Below are 22,685 nucleotides of genomic sequence, written 5' to 3'. Positions count from 1 at the left end.
TACATGGCCATTTGGTACCACACAACCCTGTCTTTCACAAAGCCCCCCATGTATCCTTTCCTTTGGGTTTCAACTCTACAGCGCAGGTCTGGAAGCTCATCACTTACATGAGCACAAGGTTCCTACCTAGACTCTTCACACCCACCCACTCAATCTGACCACTCTGCACACCACACCCATGCCTACCACCCTGCCTGGGTGCTCTGCAGAGAGGCATCCAGAAACCCTACCAATGGCAAGACTAAGCCACAACTGACTCTTTGGGTATGACCATACCTAGGGGATAAGACGACAAAGCAAACCCAGAGGAGCAACCAAAGAGGTTAGGGTTAGTAGGACCAGGAGAGGATGTGCAGGAAGGTCAAGAGATGGGGGCGGACGCAGAGAGAAAGGTAAGGCTGAGGAGCTTTTCTCCTCTGTCCTGTCCAGAGCCCTGATCCAGTCACTGATGACCACCAAACACCCTGGGGACCAAGCAGTAGGAGGACTGATCCCTGGAGGAACACAAGAACAGGCTAATCTGAAACCTGTTTAAGCAGGGAAGAGACGGGAGGGTGCACCAGGCACCCTGAAGGCCAGAATTACACTGCGAGATTAAAAATCACAGGCACCAAGCATGTCCCCCGATGTCTGTACTGGTATTAACAGTAAAGAAATCCAGTACTTGAAATGCCATCCTGGGTACTCAAGCAGTCCTGTGTATCTGGTTCAACTCTTAAAAAGTGAAGACGTTTAAATAATAAGTTAATTTTTAGTAAACTGTCTCTATTTAACACCTCCTTTAAGAAAACTGCAGTATTTCCACCAGTCTTAAAGGTTACATATAACATGAAATACTCCTGATTTCCAAAGTTCTGATAAGTCATTCATTTGTATCTTACAGGTTTTCATATAAATTTACTCCTCAAAATAATGGCTTACATATTAGAGTATGCCTGAAGACCTTCTCAGCCCTAAATTTCTGTGCTTCAAAGATGGGGGGAGACTTCTAAAACATAAAAAGCTAAAGTACTGACCAAGATTCCAGTCAAATGCATAACAAAATCAGAAAAATATGAGTAATGATGAAGTCACTTCAGAGGTGATGGCTCCGAATAAGCAAACCAAAAAAAAAAAAAACCCTCTTGCTATACCGCACATCAAAAAAGTATCTTAATTTCAGGAAGTGAAGATGATTCAGACAAAAAGGGAGAAGGGGATACAGTGCTGAAAAGGCAAATCGACAGAAATCTGAGCAGTGACAGGCGCACAGCCACCTCATCTGATCCCTGTTCTCAGAGAAGGATGACTTCCAGGTGGGCAGGAGCCTGGGGCCCCTGTCCCAGGCCTCTCGCCCCCAGATCCCGGTCCTCCAGTCCTCCACCTCCGCCCGTATCCCCGCCCCCAAGCTCCGTGGTCCCAGGGCCCCTTCCCGGGCCCCCCCATCCTCGATCCCCGTCCCCAGGCCCCCCAACCCCTGTCCCCCATCCCCGATCCCCGTCCCTGGGCCCCGTCCCCGGTCCCCCCATCCCCGATCCCCGTCCCTGGGCCCCGTTCCCTGTCCCCGCCATCCCCGATCCCCGTCAGGCACCCCACCCCCGGCTTCCCCATCCCAGGCCCCCTCATCCCCTGTCGCCTCCCCATCCCCGACCCCCGTCCCCAAGGTCCCTCCCCGGTCCCCGCCCTACCTGCCGGCCGCCGAGCCACAGCCTCTGCTCCGACGTGGGGAAGCCGGTCTCCGCCGCAAGGCGCCGCTTCACGTCACGCACCGTCCAGGACGCTGGCACTGCCACGGTCCTGCAGCCCGCGCAGCCGGGCAGCACGGTCACCCAGAGCCACCTGCGCGAAGGAAAGGCCTCAGCGGGAGCCACGAGGGACCGCGGCCCCCGCCGACTCGCGCTCACCTGTCGCCCATGGCGCGTCCTCACGGCCGGGGCCACCGCGCCCTCGCCATGCTCCCCGCCGCCCGCGCAGCCCGGCCCGGCCCCGCCCGCCGACGGGCAGCCGCGGGAGGAAGCCGCGGCCGGGGAGGGGCCCCGGAGGCGCCGCCCGCGGGCACGCGCCCGCCAGGACCGTTAGCTGAGGAGACGCCCGGCCTGCGCGCCAGGACTTGGCGGGCAGGCCCCGCCCCGCCCCAGCCCCAGGCCCCGCCCCATCCTCCAGGCCCCGCCCCTTCCTCACCTTTCCTTGAGAAACCCCTGGGCCCACCAGGCCTCACCCTCCCGTCAGGACTCGCCCCGCCCACCCGGCCTCTCCCGTCCCTTCAGACGCCGCTGGCCCCGCCCCTCTCTCAGGCCCCGCCCTCGAGGCCCCGCCCCCCCCGAATTCTTAGGTGAGTCGCTGCTGGCCCCGCCCTTCCCCAAGCCCCGCTCCGAGGCCCCGCCCCCCGGGTTCTTCGTCAAGTCGGTGCCGGCCCCGCCCCGCCCTCCCCGCGTCTGCTGCGGCGCTGCGCGCGAACCACCACCACACGGTTTGGAGAAGACGTGTGTTTTCCGTGATCGAGTCCCAAAGAGCCGGTGAGTGTAGAACTAGCCCTTTCCAGGGCCTCCGTCTCCTTCAACCCTAGGAACTTGTGAGTGTCTGGAGGCATCTCCGGATGAGATCGACGGGGGCCTCTTGGGCACCAGCGGAGAAAGAGGCGGCCGCAGAACCGCGCCTCCGCGCTTTCGTTTCCTGTTTGCTTTTAAGGCACAAAAGGACGATCGATCGATTCAGTTTCCTGCTGGACTGCCAGCTGGAAAGCGATAGATGAGAAGGCACGCGGTCTTAACTCGGCAATATTGTCTTCTGTTGTTGTGGCCTGTTACCCATCGCACCTGCAAGCTCCTTGAAATCAGAAGCACGCTCTCAGAGTCGATGGACTCGCCCCCGAGTTACCAACGTGGCCTTGCCATTTGAAAGTGTATGTGGCTTTATGACCCTTCAGAACATGTCCTTTCTTCGGGCTAACTTCTCCTAGGTGTGGATGAGACACGTTGCAAAAAAAAAAAAAAGGCAACATCTACTAAGGCAGCTCAAAGACTCTGTCGTGAACACGTAAACTTATGTGCTTCTTGTTTAAATACACTTGGTAGAATTAAATTTTCATGTTGACCCCAAAGATGGTATTAATTACTGGCTTTCAATTATACTTCCCCCCCACACACACCCAAGAAATATTACTCAGAACTCATTATCAGTAATAAAGATACAAAACACCGCTACAGCTGTTCCATCCCTTCCTTCCAACCATATTTAAAAGTGAAGTTGCTGTAAATCATTCAGGTCTTTCTCTGCTTGGAAAGTAAGCTTGTTCAATCAATCAGAGGGAGACAGGCTAATGCAATATAAAAATCAGGTCAGAAAACTCTAATGGACAAATTCACTTCTTCAATCAGATAAGATGATAGAAGCAAGTGTATCAGACAGAGTGAAACTGGTATCATATGCTATGCTCATATGCAGAATCCTGATACAAATGAACTTATTTACAGAAATAGGTCTTAGAGAAGTAACTTATGATTACCAGAGGAGAATGGTAAAGGGGAAGGATAGATTGGAGTTTGGGATGGATATGTACACACTGCTATACTTAAAATAGATAACCGAAAAGGACCTACTATATAGCATGGAGAACTCTGCTCAATACTCTGCAATAACCTAAATGAGAATTTTAAAAAGAATAGATACATGTGTATGTATAACTGATTCACTTTTCTGTATACCTGAAACTAACCCAACATTGTTAATTGACTACTTGTGCTTAGTTGCTCAGTCGTGCCCAACTCTTTGCCACCCCATGGACTGTACCCCACCAGGCTCCTCTGTCCATGGGATTTTCCAGGCAAGAATACTGGAGTGGGTTGCCATTTCCTCCTCCAGGGGATCTTCCCAACCCAGGAATCAAACCGGGGTCTCCTGCATTGCAGGCAGATTATCAGCTGAGCTACCAGGGAATACTGCAATATAAAATAAAATAAATTTCTTTAAAAGAGTATCAACAAGTAGAATGTGAGCTCTCATTCCTCTGCTAAAGTGTCACAGCATGCACGACCCCAGGACAAATCCTTCACACCTCAATCCTTTGATAACCCCCTGGTCCCTGATTTTCTTAAGTGTCTCCTAGGGAGCCAGACAAACAGGATGTGGTGACAGAAGAATATAGATGCACAGTGAAGACTTGAGAGACAGAGAAATGACCTGAAGGGAGAGGGTTTCATAAGAAGCAAAGCAGATTTGGCTGGGGAAGGAGGCTGATCACAAAAAGCTCTGAATATCTGGGGTTCATAGTATGCTTGAAATACACTTTAAAGGATTAGTCAGCATGGGGAATACACATCTGGAACTCAGCAAGGTGTCAAAGGTAAGGATATAGAGTAGGGAATCATTCATTGAACCAGTGAGTATTTATTCAACCTCTCCTGTGTACTAGATCAAAGTGTTAATCACTCAGTCGTGTCTGACTCTTTGTGACCCCATGGATTGTAGCCCTCCAGGCTCCGCTGTCCATGGGATTCTCCAGGCAAGAATACTGGGATGGGTTGCCATTTCCTACTCCAGGCCATTTTCCTCACCCAGGGATCAAACCCATATCTCTTGCGTCTCCTGCATTGGCAGGAGGGTTCTTTACCACTAGCACCACCTGGGAAGCCCACAGACATTTCTAAATGTCAGGAATACAGCAATGAACGAAACAGAGGCCCTATCTCATGCTGACGTTTTGAGGAAGGAAGACAATGAACAAGTGGACAAATGATATTAATTCACATCACGAGGTCATCCTGTTCTTTTTAAGTGAGGGGAGGGACTCAGGGAAGTACAGGAAAGGACAGGAGAGGCACTAGAGTGGTTGGAGACCTCCCACCCACGACCCGGCGAGCAGATGCCTGGGTAAAGCAGAGGGAGATGACCTTATGCAGAGAGAACCTACAAAGGGGGACAGAAAACCGGGGCAGCTCGTGCTCCCTCCCCTTTCACCTGTATTCAGTGTCGTCTAATTCTTTTCCCTCTCCCAGTTCTCTCTCTGATCCATGTCCCACCCAACACAAACACAGGTTTGCAATTACTGTGTCCTTTCACTGATGGCTTCATGGGGCCTGGAAGAGGTCGTCACACAGAATAGGTGCTCAGTAAATACAGAGAAAGGAAGGAAGGACCGAGAGAGGGAGGGAGAAGAGAAGGAATGAGTAAATATCTGGAACATACAAAGAAATGGAAACTCAAGCATTATTCATAATTCGAATACCCACCCAAATGCTAATGATTTTATACACTGCCATAAATGTAAGGGTTTTTAATATAATGGTAATTACACCATGGACAAATAGTATTTTTCAGTGTTTTTATCATGGTGGAAACCTCATATCTAATAACTTCCTGACTTTCCATTGCGAAGAACTATCTTAGGCTACTTAACCCAATGAATACTTACATGGGTATTTTAATTTTTCAGAAGTGTACAAACTTCAATGAATATCTGTTCATGAAACATCACCATTATGTATGATAAGAAGGAAATTTGAAAAATATATTCTAGGGATGTTAGAGAAGTGTGAAAGTCGCTCAATCATGTCTGACTCTTTGTGACCCCAAGAATTCTCCAGGCCAGAATACTGGAGTGGGTAGCCTTTCCCTTCTTCAGGGGATCTTCTGGACCCAGGAATCATACTGGGGTCTCCCACATTATGGGGCAGATTCTTTACCAGCTGAGCCACCAGGGAAGCCTTAGGAAATGTTAAGCTGAGCCTTAATGCTTTTATCAAATGCAGAACAACAAGAAACCAGAGCTTTCAGTCCCTCCTTTCAGGGTAAGTCCAAGGCAGTAAGGAAGGGGGATCGCGGGACCACCCTCTGAGCCTGTTTCAGTCATGGAGACGGGCAGATAAAGCAGTTAAAACATGATCGCACATGTTGGACTCTGCAGGACACAGAGAACAATATTCCTTCTCATGACACCTGTTTTAACTTGCCCTGGTGCTTCCTTTCTCTTTCCCTGGATGACACACCTGACACAACACGGGCCCCAGCCTCCCCATCACTCTTAGGTGATGAAAATCTCCTAGTCCCTGCCAAACGTGGATTCATTTCAGTAACTGAAAATCCTACCCAGGGTCATCGTCAAAAAACACCAGTCCAGGGCTTCTCTGGTAGCTCAGTGATAAAGAATCCACCTGCCAATGCAAGGGATCTGGGCTTGATCCCTTGCTGCTGGGAAGATCCCACATGCTGCAGAGCAACTATGCCGTGCACCACACCAGTGAGTGTGTGCTCCAGAGTCTGCGAGCCACAGCTATTGAGCCCAAGTGCCACAAATACCAAAGCCTGCGTGCCTAGAGCCTGTGTTTTGCAACAACAGAAGCCACCGCGATAAGAAGCCTTCACACAGCAACAAAGACGCCCCCTGCTCACTGCAAGCAATGAAGAGCACAGCCATTGTTGTTGTTTAGTCGCTGAGTCGTGTCCGACTCTTTATAACCCCATAGACTGTAGCCCACCAGGCTCCTCTGTCTTTGGTGTTCTCCTGGAGTGGGTTGCCATTTGCTTCTCCAGGGGATCCTCCCTACCCAGTGGTCAAATCTGCATCTCCTGCATTGGCAGATTCTTTACCAATGAGCTACTAGGAAAGCCCATAAATAAATGAATCTTAAAAAAAAAAAAAAAAAAAAAAAAACACCAGTCCAATCCAGTGTAAAAATTTGTAAATTTTTATTGTGGTCCATTCTCAGCCTCACACTGCAGTTTGGAAGCATAGCTCCAGGCTGAGGTTAACTTCCCCTGAAACAACTGCTTCATGATTTTACGAAGTGGAATGTTCCCAATTGCATGTCTTTGATTCAAGGGAAACAATTAATTGGTTCCTTCTGCAGAATGCTGGCCAGTTATAAAAAGACAAAAGTGTAACAAATCATTATTCCCTTGTTTCATGAGTCAGCAGAAGACTATTTGGCTTGGAAACAGAAAGATGACCATATTGTGGGCACGTGGTTAAGTGAAGTCCTAAAGGATGAGTAAAACCATAAGGCAAGCAGAGAAAGGAAGACGGTGTCTAAGGGAGAGGAAACAGGACCACAAATTATGGAATAAAAATAGCCATAAAGCTGAGGAGTTTCTACAGTTGCCTTTAAAAGGGTCAGAGGGTAAAAGTCATGCAGAGCATAAAAAAAAATAGAACCATGTGGTCATGAAGCCTCTACACCATGTATGTATGGAGTGACTGGAAGGGCATGGGGAGTCCCCTTTAGATTTTAATCAGGTTAGGTGATCATAGCTACATGTTACAAAGACTCCTCAGGCACCAGAGCTGAGGATGACTGAAGACAAGACTTAAGAACAAAACCAAGAACAAATGGTCTCTGTGAGATTAACTAAAATGCTTCAAGAAGGGAATCAAGAGTGCCAAGTTGCTGAAGTGCCCCCAGCACTTGACAACAAGGAGACCACTGTTGACTTAGTTCTTTGCTCCAAAACCTACGGGGATCTGTAGGATCAATGGTCAAACTATCCAGTGTGGCATATAAGGCTCATCATAGTTTCAGTTCAGTTCAGTCACTCAGTCGTGTCTGACTGTTTGTGACTCCATGAATCGCAGCACGCCAGGCCTCCCTGTCCATCACCAACTCCCAGAGTTTACTCAAACTCATGCCCATCGAGTCGGTGATGCCATCCAGCCATCTCATCCTCTGTCGTCCCCTTCTCCTCCTGCCCCCAATCCCTCCTAGCATCAGGGTCTTTTCCAATGAGTCAGCTCTTCGCATGAGGTGGCCTAAGTACTGGAGTTTCAGCTTCAGCATCAGTCCTTCCAATGAACACCCAGGACTGATCTCCTTTAGGATGGACTGGTTGGGTCTCCTTGCAGTCCAAGGGACTCTCAAGAGTCTTTGCCAACACCACAGTTCAAAAGCATCAATTTTTCAGCGCTCAGCTTTCTTCACAGTCCAACTCTCACATCCATACATGACCACTGGAAAAACCATAGCCTTGACCAGATGGACCTTTGTTGGCAAAGTAATGTCTCTGCTTTTTAAAATGCTATCTAGGTTGGTCATAACTTTCCTTCCAAGGAGTAAGCGTCTTTTAATTTCATGGCTGCAGTCACCATCCACAGTGATTTTGGAGTCCCAAGAATAAAGTCTGACACTGTTTCCACTGTCTCCCCATCTGTTTCCCATGAAGTGATGGGACCAGATGCCATGATCTTAGTTTTCTGAATGTTAAGCTTTAAGCCAAATTTTTCACTCTCCTCTTTCCCTTTCATCAAGAGGCTTTTTAGTTCCTCTTCACTCTCTGCCATAAGGGTGGTGTCATCTGCATATCTGAGGTTATTGATATTTCTTCCCCATCAATTCTTCATAGATTCTTCTGTAGCCACCCTGCCAACCCTGATACAGTCTGTGTCCAAGATCAGCTGATACTTAATATGCAGCACTCATGAAATACTCACTACATGCCAGGCACCTACTAAAAGCCTTGTGATTCAGCTCACTCAGTCTTCCCAGCCACCCCGTGAAGCACATGGAGACCTCAATTTCAAGTAAGGAAAATGAAAGTAAACATCTTACTTATAGTTCTACAACTATGAACGGAAGAGCCTGAATTTGAACACAGGAAATGCAGCTGCAAAGCCCCAGCACTGTTCAGTGTTAACCTAGTCAGTCAGTCAGTTCAGTCGCTCAGTCGTTCCCGACTCTTTTTGACCCCACGGACTGCAGCACGCCAGGCCTCCCTGTCCATCACCAACTCCCAGAGCTTGCTCAAACTCATGTCCATCGAATCAATGATGCCATCCAACCGTCTCATCCTCTGTCATCCCCGTCTCCTCCCGCCTTCAATCTTTCCTAGCATCAGGGTTTTTTCCAACGAATCATCTCTTCACATCAGGTGGCCAAAGTATTGGAGTTTCAGCTTCAGCATCAGTCCTTCCAATGAACATCCAGGACTGATTTCCTTTAGGACTGACTGGTTGGATTTCTTTGCAGTTCACGGGAAACTCTCAAGTGTCTTCTCCAACACCATAGTTTAAAAGCATCAATTTTTTGGCACTCAGCTTTCTATATAGTCCAAGTCTCTCTGTTAACCTAGTATTTACAAAATGCGGTCACTTCACACTCCCTGGTTTTCCTCACGGGCTCCACCTGCATTGTCCCACCTGCCTGCATCCTTCAGTCAGCCCTCTCTTTCTGATAATCCCTAAGTTGTAGTCCTAGAATCACTACTTCCTGAACCTTTCCTGCACTCTTCAGTCTGGTTCATCCTGTATAACCTGTATGTTGTACATTCACACTGGTACTAAAATGCCAATCACATTTCTGTTCATCATATTTCATTTCTATTCATTGCAGTGCATGTCTCTTTGTACCTTAAGGGCCTAGAATTAATAAATGTTACTCAGATATTTAGAGTTAAATGAGTGGCTGCATATAAATGGATATTCACTCCACCCCTAACATCTGTCAGCAAGGTTTTATTTTGGGTTTTGTTCTGCCCAAGATGCTTTTGGTTGCAAATAACTGATTACCTGACTAGCAGTAGCTAAACCAATAAGGGTTTGTTTTTCTCACAGCGCAAAGGAAGGCTACTCTTCTTCAAGATTAGCACCCCAGTGACATGGGGACCTCCCCTCCTTCCCATAAAGTGACTAATACAGCTCAACATTTCCACATTCAATGAAGGAAGAAGGGAAAAGGGAAGACTCCCACCCTGTTTGTTTTATGGGAAAAGTAGAATTTCCCGAGCACACTTCTGTTTCTCTCTCATTGGTCAAAATTCTTATCACATGGACACCCCGTAGCTGTGAGGAAGCTGCAAGAAAAGTGAACACAGTTGTCCCTGGGTATGGGGGGCAGGATGGAGGTAGATTGGTTCCAGGACCCCCATGGTTTCCAAAATCCTTGGATGCTCAAGTTCCTTGTATAAAAGGACATAATATCTACACATAACCTACACACATCTTCTGTGTACTGTAAAGCATCTATAGGTTTACCATCTGAGCCACGAGGGAAGTCCCTAATTCTTCTACAGATAATTCAAACATAACTTTGCTGTGTAGATTAGAGCAAAGCTTTAGGCTGAACCAACCATCACTCATAAATTCTATATAGGTTATGTATAGTACCTACTACAATGTAGACACTCTGTAAATAGTTGCCAGCCCATGGAAAATTTAAATTTTGCTTTTTTGGAACTTTCTGAAATTTTTTTCTAGTGTTTTGAACCTATGGTTGGCTGAACCCGCAGATGCAGAACCTGTGAATACAGAAGGTCCATGGGTTTATCTAACCTTCCAAACTTCTATGGTAGGTTCCAGCAGGAGAGATGGAATTTATGAGTGATTGTTGGTTCAGCCTATAGCTTTGCTCTGATCTACACAGCAAAGTTATGTTCGAATTATCTGTAGAAGTATTACGGACTTCCCTCATGGCTCAGATGGTAAAGAATCAGCCCGCAATGTGGGAGACCAGGTCCTATCCCTCAGTTGGGAAGATCCTTGGAGACAGGCATGCAACCCACTCCAGTATTCTTGCCTGGAGAATTCCATGGACAGAAGAGCCTGGTGGGTTACAGGGTATGGGATCGCAAATGGACACAACCGAGTGACTAACACATACTTTAGAAGTGTTAGAAAACAGCATAACTGGTAAGATAATAAAAGCCTGAGTACTAACACATCAAGGCACATTTTCTGAAGGATTAGGGGTAATGTTCTGTGCCCCTCACCTTTCTCTGCCTTGGGATGGGAATTGGGGCAGATTCTATGGTTTTTCTGCTCACTAACATAACCACAGTTCTGAGGTCTCTTTAAGTTATACAACATGATTTCACTTCTATAATTGGAACAAATCCAGCCAAAATCATTATATAAAATTTCAACCTTCAATCCTCATGCAAAGGTCAGCTTTCTCCTCACTGAAGCCATCAGGACCCCACACTAGAGCAGGTGGTCAAAGGCTGCCGGCCTTTGAGGGGAGCAGGTGGGGGTCTGCTCTCTCCCTGTCTCCCAAATAGTCAGCTGCGATTGACCCCACACAGACCAAAGTCCTGAGACAAGAGAGGAAGAGGGTGGGCTGTTCCTCCTTGGCCAGGTGGTCCTGAGCCCCATGGCTCTGGCAGGGGAGTGAGTTCACCCTCTCTCTTCTTACCCCCCTGTTCCTGAGTGTCTGTGTTTGATAAAGCTCTCCCGTTTCAGCTTTCCATCAGATCGCCTGACCTTGAAGGAACACGGAGAGTCCACTGTCTCAGGCGAGGTTTGCTGGTCACACAGGCTTTCTCTCCAGACTTTCCCAGGGTGCCCAGCACCTGTCCTCTGCCCTGTGCAGCCGCCACTGCTGGTGAACATCCTAAAAACCCTTTAAAAGGGTGAGTTTCATGATATGTGAATTATATCTAACATAATAACAACATTGTAGCTGATGCGAAGCAAAGACGTTCCCCGCACACTGTGCGTGAACCCCTCTGGGGTGAATGTGGCTCCCGTGATGCTCCTGGTGGGTCCAGTGGTTTGTCTACCTAACTGTCTTCTGAAGATGCTCTGGGCCTTTTCCAGAGTGGTCGGAACTGACATCTTTGCCCTCAAACACATACATGAACAAGATGAAATATAGACTCCTTAGGAGAACATGCGAGTTCTACTTTGCACACTCCTCCACGCCCCGCCCCCTCACCTCACCAGAGTACTCTCCCCGCCTCCCACCTCCCCTTCCGGGCTCTGCTCCAGCCCCATCAGATCAGCTCCCCTGCTCTCTCATGTGGCCTTTGCCTGTGACCATCTTCCTCCTCCGATGTCCTCTCCTCCTTCAGATTTGGGAAGCCTGCTGCCTCACAGGGTGCCATAGCTACGACCGAGCCTCGTCCCTACCTGCCAGCTGACTTACCCTGTGTGTGTCTACTCCCTGGGCTCACAGACCCCAGGCTCCGCCATCGAAGCCTCACACAGAGTGATCCTTACACAGAGGACCCAGTCTCCAACCAGAGAGGCCGGTGGCCCAGGCACGGCTTACCCTGCAACCACGTTCAATAACCAATCAGTCAGACCAGTGACAAAACTTCCCTTCTCTTCGTGCCAGTGTAGACGCAGTAGTTTGACTTCTATTTTTAGTTCCATTCAACATGCTTTGGGAAATGATGTCATGTTTCTGAATTAATGTTCCTGCCTTTGCTCCTTCCAAAGAAGGCAATATGCACCCCCTAGAGTAAAAGTAAAAACTGTTCAAGTTTTGAGAAGACAGGACTGTACAGGCTTTACCCGATGCTTTTGAATCTGTTGTTAATGTGAGAGATAGTTGTTGAGTTGCCAGAAATCCCAGATTGTTCATACATAACTGTGCCAAAGCCCCATTACCCAGGAAGAGGCTTAAGTGTAGTCATGCTTCCGAACGGCAACAGGGTACCCAGAAAGAACTTCGCATTAGAAAGGGAAAAGTGACTCAGGCCCTCAGATTTTGTCAAGGTGACACATCTTGAGCTGTCTTAGCCATTTCAGGGAATAATAGAACCATATGTGGCCTTTGAATTCCTCTTCTACTTATGATAAACTCTGATGAAACATCCTCTCTTGGAACATTTTATAGAAAATACAGGGACAGAGTGAGCTAACTATGGCAGTAAGTACACTAAAATGAATGTACCCCATGCTAATAATTAGAGTGTTTTAATGGAGTCTTGCCCTAGACACAATAATAAGGAAACTTTTCAACATAAACCTATAAAATGTTCTGTCATAAAAATTGATTACACTGGACATAAAAAAGGAAATGGTATGAGCAACGATACCATAATATACTCTAATACACTTCTTCCTTTTTTGTTTCTTCCAGCTATTGATATTTTTCTTTTCTTTTAGGAAATTAATAATTTCCCTTCTGTTTTGCCCTTTATTTTACATGTTGCTTTCTTCACTCTCCACCTGTCTCCAACACCCGCCACCCCCTTGAAAGTGAAAGTGAAAGTCACTCAGTCATGTCCAACTCTTTGCAACCCCATGGACTATACAGTCCATGGAATTCTCCAGGCAAGGATACTGGAGTGGATTGCCATTCTCTTCTCCAGGAAATCTTCCCAACCCAGGGATCAAACCCAGGTCTCCCACATTGCAGGTGGATTCTTTACCAACTGAGCTATCAGGGAAGCCCTCTGCCCCCTCGTGTGCAGATGAACTGATGGTCAGATTCTCGGCTCTCACACCTGTCCATGGGAGGGATGTCTCCACTCCGAGCTCACTGCCTCACCTGTAGGACCCTTCCTTGGGGTTATGGGGAGGTAAAACAGGCTATTGCTGACCTGGGAGGGTCACATGTATTCATACAATAAAAATGCATGACAACCGGTATGCCCTAGGCACTGGCACTCTGATTAAGGGGCACAGTCCCAGGGGGGTATGTCCCTCTGTCCGGGGGGTGAGTCTGCTCACGGAAACAGCAATCAGGCGGGCACCGTGAGAAGGAGGCCTCACACCCTTCTTGTCACCTTCATCCTTCCCCGTGCCCTCCTCTCTGGCTCTGGAGGTCAGTGCCGGAAAAACCATGAAGCAGGCCAGTGTGTCTCAGGTCCCATTCAACCTTTGATCTGAACTTCACCTCCTCTCCTGACACGCTCTGTGCTTGTATCCACTGCGTCCCCAGCTCTGCTGAGCTCAGTAAATGTAACCCCATCCTGGGTGCAGGCTCTCTGCCAGGGGCTCAGAAATCAGACAGATAATGATCTTAATAACAGCTCCACTGCCCATTAGGAACTCAACGGCCTGTGTGCTCAGTCACTCAGTCTTGTCCGACTCTTTTGCAACCCCATGGACTGTAGCCCGCCAGGATCCTCTGTCCATGGAATTTTCCCAGCAAGAATACTGGAGTAGGTTGCCATTTCCTCCTCCAGGGAATTTTCCTGACCCAGAGCTCAAACCTGCATCTCCTACATTGGCACTCAGACTCTTTACCACTGAAGCTCGAGGACAGCCAAGACTGAAATGTTGCAGAAACATCATTTCGGCATAAAAGGGACAATGCTAAAATAAAGGCAAGCTGCTGAGTGCCACAGCATGGCCTTCCATTAAAGGCTTTCCTGGACAAGCATCACAGTCAGGAAAGAGACTGCTCTCCTGGGTGACCCTCTGTCTGGACCAAGGTCTGGTCTTCTCTTCCCTTGTTTCTCTCCTCCTGAGTGTACCCAGGCTCAGCTCCCATCAGCTGTAACCTTCACACCCCGTCCAGGCACACCCCTCCTGCTCACCAGGACCCCCTCCAAAGTGGCCCTGGGCCTCCATTCTGGTGCATTCCCCTGTGTTCCTGTGTGTTTAGAGATATCATTTATTTTTCCTTCCATCTCTTTAACCTTCTTTGGAGAAGACCACACACACAGGGAGCTCCCAGCCAGCCCTCCCCCTCCAGCCCGAAGCACTGCACTCTGACCCCACTGCTTCTTCCCCCAGTGGCTCAGCAGCCACTTCCTGGCTCTCAAAGGGCTCTGTTTTAATTTCTACAGCAGTGTGGGCCCCAGGATCAGAGGGCGGGGAGGTGCGTCACTCACTGCCTCTGAAATCCCATCACCAAGACCGTTGTTCACTTAAAACAGTCATTGGGATGTGAGAAATGGAAAATCATGCACAATAATAATAATTGGTGTGGCTAATGAAACACTTCCTAGGCACCAAACACTTGTCATTTAATCTTCACTAAAATCCTATGAGGCATGTTTCTTCCTATTTTACAGATGAAAAGGAGATTCAGAAAAGTTCTAACTGCCCCAGACCACATGCAGTTCCTGCAGACCCATACCCTGTGCATATCCCTACGTGGGGCTGTTACTGGTGCTAACAGAGACGTTTATCCTGGGAAAAACGTGACTCCAGGGTGCATGCTATACTGTTCAAATAGGAGAAAGGTTTTCATGTATAAAAATTTCTGTGACTCCAGAGACAGATGTGGGGTTCACTATACGGAAAAATATCCCACCAATTAGAACAGTGCTCGTTTGTATTTACTTATCACCAACCACATGCTGACTCTTTCACATCCACTGTTGTATTTAATTTCCAGATGAATCTAACATTATCATCCACAATTACAAATCAGGACTCAGGACCCAGAGAGGGCAAGTTAATTTGTCTGATGTTTCCTTGCAAACACCAAATGTCAAAACTGGAACCCAGGTCTCCATTCAATGTTCTCATTCTGTGCTACACCCCAGAATTGAAGTAAAAGAGAAATATTTGCTTTGAGATTCTAAAAATCTCACAGTCAGCACACCTTAGGGGTGCATGCATGCTTGACTGCTAAGTTGCTCCAGTTGTGTCCGACTCTTCGTGACCCCATGGACTGTAGCCCATCAGGCTCCTCTGTCCATGGGATTCTCCAGCCAAGAATACTGAAGTGGGTTTCCATATCCTCCTCCAGGGGATCTTCCCGATCCAGAGATCGAACCCACATCTCTTACGTCTCCTGCATTAGGCAAGCGGGTTCTTTACCACTAGCACCACCTGGGAAGCCCATGCCTGAGGGGTAAGTGCCCTAAATTCTCTCCTAAGAGCTAACCACAATCTTGTATTCTAAAGCACGTGGCAGTTTTACAGTCTGGCCAGACGTAGGCAGCACGGGAGCCCTCAGGCACATGCTGGGAAACACTTAAATGAATATGATAAATATGTGAACATGCACTACAGAAAAGAGACACAGACAATGCAGCTAAAAGGGTGAGACTGTACATTTCACTACGTCTGTTTCATTCATTATAGCCAATTGAATTACTTGTTTAAAACTACACTCCCCTACCTGTTTGAGCAAACTCTGGGAGTTCTTGAAGGATAGGCGTGCTATAGTCCATGGAGTCGTAAAGAGTTGGACATGACTTAGGGACTAAACAACAACATATTTAGCTATGAAGTAGTGCCTCAAACAGAATCCCTAGACCATTATTTGATTAAACTAACATTCTCTGGTCAGAAGTATTTGAGGAATGAGTTTACTTATGAAAAACAAATGGGAATCTTCTTAATTTTGTCATATTTTATTTTTAACATTTCTTACGTTCACTAAAGTTTTTTTTTTTTAAACACTTCTTATTTTGTCTCATTTCCAAATGTTTGGACTCGGAGCGATAATGTCAATGAATGATCACTTCAAAAGCATCGTGTTTTATGTCTGTGCAGTCAGTGCCACAATAACTTGAAAATATGAATCACAGAAACTGTGCCCACAAAATTATAGGTCTGTGAATTTATGAAAAACAACTTTATGGTTTTTTTCCTTTGCTTTGAATAAAAAGGGATCATGCCACAGCTTCCCTCATATGGAAGGTTTACAAATAGCTTCATGCATTTGCTGTTTGGCGGACAATGATAGTAGTTGGCAGGCAACCACTTGGAGGGGACACAAAGGAAATGCTAGTTAGAAATAGGTCAAGAGAGAGTTTTTTAAGGGAAATTGGGAATGAATCCATAAAAAACCAAAATGACTGAATTTTATAATGATTACTGTAACTGAATGGACACTTCCTCTGTTAAAATCCTACATTTTGCTCATTTTCCAAACCATTTCAAATTTTCTTTTGATAAGGATTTTATTGGCTAAATTAGATAGTTATAAAATGGAAAAGATATCTATTTACTGACAGCTTCTAAAAATGAATATTTCTGAAGAACCAAAGACAAAATTTTTAACAGAGAAAGCATAGAATAATAGTCATATGAACAGTTGTTTTTTTTTTTTTTCAGAATTCACACAAATCTAAATCAAAAAAAAAAAAACAAACCTATGATTGTTCGCTATTTCTATAATCTTTATAAATATAACAGCTAAGTAATTTTGGCTGATTCATGTTGATGTTTGGTAGAAACCAACAAAATACTATAAAGCAACTGTCCTTCAATTAAGAATAAATAATTTTTTTAAATAAAATAACTCATCAATGAAAAAGCTATTAAGGGCAGTTGAGTGTACTTCAGAAAACATACACTTAATGTTATTAGCAATTAAAGTTTATATGTGTGTTTGTCTTTTAAGCCTCTGGTCACTTTCTTGTTTTCTAAATATTTTCACACTGCCCCGAATCCTTTCCCCTCTGACTAATCCTATTAATTCCTGTTACCACTGAGTTGATCTGTTATGAAGTATGACTGAGCCCCTCCCCAACATAACAACACTCAGTCCTTCAAGTCCAAAGGCTTCGTAGACTCACCTTTCCCACCTCGTCCCTGCCCCTCCTTCCTGGGCATCCTCCCAGAGCCCTGCAGCCATGCTTATATCTTTACACCTTTTTTGCACATTTCTCTGGACATTCTGTTTTAAAGATATTAATGAGGAAAAAAAAGCACCAACAACTAGACATGACTTAACCAGTCAACTGAGTGGACTTAATCCATGGATAATCCACGCTATGAATTGAAAGAATGGGCTAAACCTAACTAACCCTTTGAGCAGCCTTCAATAAATAGTTGTAAGTAAACTGGGTAACATTCACGGTATTTATGCTAAAAATGCATTAGCACAATTTCCTGTTCCAGAACAGGAAACAAGAATTTCAAATCATCTCTTATTGTAACATGACCTAAGAATCCAAAGAATATGATGACAAGGTACACAACTACTAAAGTGCAGACATAAAAATGACGCTCCCAGTGTTTGCCTTTTTCAGTGACTGTGGGCAGTGGGCAGAGAAGCCTCCAGTTCTCTGCAAGGCACGTGCTCTGCTTGCCAGCCCTCTGTCCTCTTCTTCTGGGGCTCAGCTGAAGCTTTAAGCTAAGCCTTCCCTAGTTTAAAAAAAAAGGACAATATAAGTGTATGATGGGTCTGCAGTCATACACAAACCCATCACATTTGCCTTCATCTTCTCCATGCAGGTGAAAGGAACAAATTAAATAGTGTCTGAAATCTCTTCCTTTGGGACTCTGCATTCATCCACCACTTTCTTATTTTTTTTCCCTTTCTGTGGGCAGTAGGGAGCAGATGGCCATTTAAGTTTATGTCAAAATGGCAGATTGTTAGGCTGCGCCTTCAGATGCCAGTTGTCACAATCATAGGCAATCCTTTTTATACATTCTTCTGTTTTTAATATTTTCTATGATGCTTCAAGGGATTTTTTTCTATTCCCTCTTTGAAGGCTTTTTCTACAGCACCTATTTAACTTGGTCTAGGAGGTGCTGCAGGTTTCAGATTGCATTTGGCATCGGCTCTGGAAAGAATTAGAGTTTTGTTTCTATGTTGTTTTTCTGTGGCTATTGCTTTCAATCATAACAAACTAGAAGAACCATTTATATTAAAGTATCATAAACAAATCATTTTGCCTACTGCTTAATTTAAAAAATAATAATAATCTTGAGTCAGTTGAACTAAGTTACCATTTCTCTATGAGATTCCCTCTCCCTCCACCCCTCCCCCAGGAGATTCAGTAAATGAGATCATTTAAAATTGCGTTTCTTGCTAGGTAATACATTAACATTATTATTATTCTCAAGGAAAAGCTATCAGTTGATTTTTCAATGGAGTGGACCTTTCTGAGCAGTGTCTAAAGGGCAATGATTCTGACCCCTGTGAATTTTCAATAACACGTGTATTTCTACAGCTGAGACGGTTCCTCATCTCCCGTCGGTGATTCTGTGACTGCACCGAACCTGTCCCGGGTCCGCACATGGGTTTTCCTTCCCCGACACGAGCCCGCCTGGAGCGGGGCAGCCCTTGGGGCTCCCCAGGGACTGCCCTGCAGTTTACAAAGCTCCCACATACACACATCTGTACCCCCAGGGCTCTGCTGCAAGGACCAGGGAAAATAGAACATCTAGGGTTTGCTTCACAACTGCTGAAATCTGCCCATAGGACGCTCGCTGTAATAAATAGTTCCCTCTGCTTCTCTGGATGCCTGAAATTCTTCATGATAAAATTTTTACCACGAGGCACAGGGGTACCAAGTATGAGCAGAGGATTTCTGCTAATTCCAGGGGAGGGGGATGAGAGCTGGCACCCTCCATGGGCACCAGCACCCCGCAGGGTGCCCACTCTCCACCCGCTCTGGGCCCCAGACCAGCCTGTGTGGACTATCAGTGGTGTCTCCAGGATGCTCTCTGGGCCTTCTCTTTGCCTCTTGAGCTTCCTGTCTGAGAGCCAGTGACACTCCATAAGCCCCTCCCCAAAGAGATCCCAGCGCAGGTAGAAACGGAGGGGCTGACAGTGATGGGAAGGGACAGCCCGCCACCAACAAGAAGGACGAGACAGACCAGTCTGCAGCTGCTCTGTAGGCTGGGGTGGCGGTGGTGGTGACCGCGGCACCCCCCAGGGCACCTGCAATGAGGACAGGTGCTCAGGCTGTGGGCGGGGCTTTGCGCAGGCTTCTGGAGGGATGAGAGCCGCATCAGATACAGCACAAGTGTCTTACATTTACGGGCTCTTATCTAACATTTTTATGGGCATTTTTTTCCCTAAGGCTGCATGACTAGAAAATGGGATTCAGACCAAGTATGTCTGGCTCCAAAGTCTACACTCTTTCCATTACATGATTTGTTTTCTCTTAAAACAAATGGGTGTCTGTGTTTGTGGAGGGTATTGTGGAGTTGGTCTTGTTTTGTTTGGATGCAGAGGTGTATGTCTAAGGAAGAGAGATGTAGAAGGGACAGGATGGGACCCATCGTCCCCTCTCTGGCCACATGAGATGGACTGGTTTGGAGCCTGTGAGGACAGAGGGTGAAGGACCAGTGCCATGAAACCCTGGGTGGGAATAAGTCCAGGTAGCACTGCCTCTCTCCCAGGAAATAAAATCAGCACGAGCTTCAGAAGAAGGCATTCCTCTTCCTGACCTCCAGTCCTCAGGTGGCAGTCACTTTGGTCCCAAGGGGTCTGTTGGGTTAAAGTCTTACAGAGGTACCACCTACAGAGGTCATGACAAGTGCCCCGACCCAGAGGCTCAAGTGGAAAGAACATAGGCAAATTCATTCCTGAGACCATAGGAGATGTCACCGCCCCAAGGACACACAGAAATAGCCGGGGAAGAAGTTAAGCCAACAAGAACATCGGAGTTAAGGTCTTATCAACAGGTGATCTGGAGTCATGGAGACGTGGGTGTAAATACGAATTGACCTTATTTACACTCACGAACCTCTGAAACCTAGGAGGGGGGCATAATCGCTAAAGCACTTGTTCTTTCTCTGGACTCCACCTCCCCAGCTCAAATCCTGGCTGACTGCCACTAGGCCCACAGCTCCATCAGAAGTCAGGGCTGGCTGGTTTGCTTGGCCCTATACTGCCCACTACTGTTCTTCCCCACTGGGCTTTGTTTTCACACACTTGGACTCAGCTAGTCTGCCTCCTCTCCTGCTCTCGGGACCTCGGGACCCTGCTCTCTCACCTGAATCTTTACTCCTCCTACTATGGGATAATAGGAAATAAATATTTGCTTTTTGCCTCTAAGTCTTGGCACAAAACTCCTAAAACTCTTGGAGTTCCCTGAGAAAAGAGTGTCTTTTATATGCTGATGAGGTAGCTCAAGGCAGGACCCCTAGATAGCTTCAGATGGGGAGGGAGGATTCAACCCTGTGATTAGAGGGTTGGAGTTTTCTGACCCTTCTAATCTCCACAGAGGGAAAGACTAGAGTGAGTTCAATCAGTCGATGATATAATCAGTCACGCCAACAGGGACACTTTGCTGGGAACTCGGAAACAACCACTAAGCCACAGGAACTTCCAGGCTGGAGACTGCATGGAGGTGCTGGGGTGTGGGGGCCCCCGGAGATGGCTGGGAGCTCTACACATGCGCTGCCCCCAAATCTTGACCCATGATCTTGACAAGGGTGCCTATCTCTTCCATGAGCTGTTACAATAAACAGTAATTGTAAGTAAAGCACCCTCTGGGTTCTGGGTCAGTTTAGTGAATTATTGAACCCAAGGGAAGGGGTTCTGGGAACCCCTGAATTTGTAGTTGGGGTGTCCCAGGCATTCCCACTAGCACCTGAAGTGGAGGCGGTCCCGCAGGACTGTCTGTGACATGGGGGTCTTTGCTAACTCTGGGAAGTGTTAGAATTAACTTGACATGCTGGACTCCCAGGAGGTCCCAGAGAATTAGGGAACCGATCGCTGTAGGAGAGATGACTCAGTCCCCATCCTCATCGGGTTGTTGACATTCATCTTGGATGTCCTGGCCGTTCTGACACTGCCAGGAGGCCGCGACACTCTCCCAGCCTCAGTGGAGAGACTGATACAGGTGCAGCACTGAGCGGTCAGGACGGGTCCTCCTCCACGCAGCCCCCCTGGCAGGACCCCCCTCGTCGCTCACCTGGGTGGTGACCACAAACTGTAGTGGGCCTCCCTGCCTCTGCTCCTGTCCTCCACACAGCAGCTGGAGGGATCCTTTTACAAAGGAAGTCAGATCATGCCTCTCCCCGCAGTGGGCCCCCATCTCCTTCACGCTTCCTCCTTAACTGTGACTTCAGCTCCCTGGCCCTAAGTCCCTCCCCGCCAGCCCACCAGCCTCCTCCCTGTTCTTGGAACATTCCAGGCAGCACCCACCTACAAGATCTACACGGTCTGGAACATTCTTCCCCTAAAGAGCTTGTGACTAATTCCCTCACCTCCTTCAAGTGTCTGCTCAAATGTCATCTCCAAGAGGTTTGTCTTGACTATCCTATTTAAAACTGTGAGTGACACATGTCCCTATGAAACCCCATAGACTCCCACCTCCTTTTCATGCTCACCGGTCTTTTGTTCCATCATATGAGGTACGACTTAGCGACTAAACAACAACAAAAATGAGGTACCCTGTAATTTAATTATGTATTAGGTTTATTGTGTACTTTCTGTCTTCCCCCTGTTAGAGTAGAAAATTCAGCAGAGTCAATACCTACACCCATTTCATTCCCTTACATATTCTAAAAGCCTGGCCTAATAAATGCCTCTCACATGTTAGCTGAAGGAATGACTTTGTGATGAGCAGGACCCTATAGGGTCTTTGCAGAACAGACCTCCCCCGCTGTCTCGGCAGGTCCTCCACCTGCCTTTGTCTGTAGAAAAACTGTAGACTCTTATGCTTTCCCTGAGTCCCAAAGAGTAAATTTAACCAGAGAAGTGAAAAATGCAGGAGGAAAGGAAACAGTCGAGCAAGACAAAATAATAGTTTAGTCGTTGGACAAAGCTGAAGATCTCTAGTTCCACCTCAAGGGCTGTAGAGGATATTCTGAACCATGTCCTTTGAAATGTTTTGCAGCTGCTGAATGAAACCCCACCAGGTGGGAGAAGTTAACTGCATGCTGTCCACAAGCACATAGACCCCAGATGAGTTGAAACCATGTTGATGATGTTGACCCCGAATACCTCACCATCAACAAAATCAGAAGAAAGGTCCATGAGCTGACCACACGCCCCACGTCCCCCTCCTTCACCCTGTCTTTATGAACCTGTCCCTGAAAGCTTTCAGGGAGGTCAGACTTAAGCACCAGCTGCCTGGACTCCTCTCCTGCAGTGAATGCTGCCCTTTCCTTCACCTCGACCCTGGGGTCAGCACACTCACTTTACTGCATGTGGGCAAGAGGATTCGTTTGGTTCACTAACAGTTAGTGTGGAGGGTCCTAACTGAAAGGCTGCCCTGCAGTCCCCTGGGAAGGTGGACACTGGACACCAGATGTGTCTCTGGAGGAGGAGAGGCCGGTTTAGCCAGGCTGGACTTGTACCTGACCATTGCTCTCTCTCTCTCCTTGACCAAACTTCAGAAGCTCCTCTGAGGCCTCTTTACAATGAGTCTCATCCATGGGCTTTGTCTTTGAACAGCCT

The 22,685-nt window shown here is 47.1% G+C and overlaps 1 protein-coding gene across 2 annotated transcripts in view; it reads right to left on the bottom strand.

Annotated features, from left to right (window-relative positions):
• The window catches only part of SACS (sacsin molecular chaperone), a 77,562-nt gene that overhangs the window by 36,991 nt on the left and 17,886 nt on the right, over window positions 1–22,685 (bottom strand). Inside the window, exons 1-2 of one of the 2 annotated variants that reach the window (XM_043477602.1) lie at window positions 1,884–2,040; window positions 1,668–1,818 (exon numbers count right to left, since the gene is read on the bottom strand). In XM_043477602.1, the coding sequence (XP_043333537.1) occupies window positions 1,668–1,818; window positions 1,884–1,894 (162 nt within the window). In that variant the 5' untranslated portion in view covers window positions 1,895–2,040. Of the gene's footprint in view, window positions 1–1,667; window positions 1,819–1,883; window positions 2,041–22,685 lie in introns of those variants that run through there. The other variant, XM_043477601.1, reaches the window with a different exon arrangement.

The sequence above is a fragment of the Cervus canadensis genome, chromosome 9 (genome assembly GCF_019320065.1).
Source record: "Cervus canadensis isolate Bull #8, Minnesota chromosome 9, ASM1932006v1, whole genome shotgun sequence".
NCBI lineage: Eukaryota > Metazoa > Chordata > Mammalia > Artiodactyla > Cervidae > Cervus > Cervus canadensis.
Note: the sequence above shows the minus strand (reverse complement) of the source record. Positions and strands in the feature narration are given on the sequence as shown.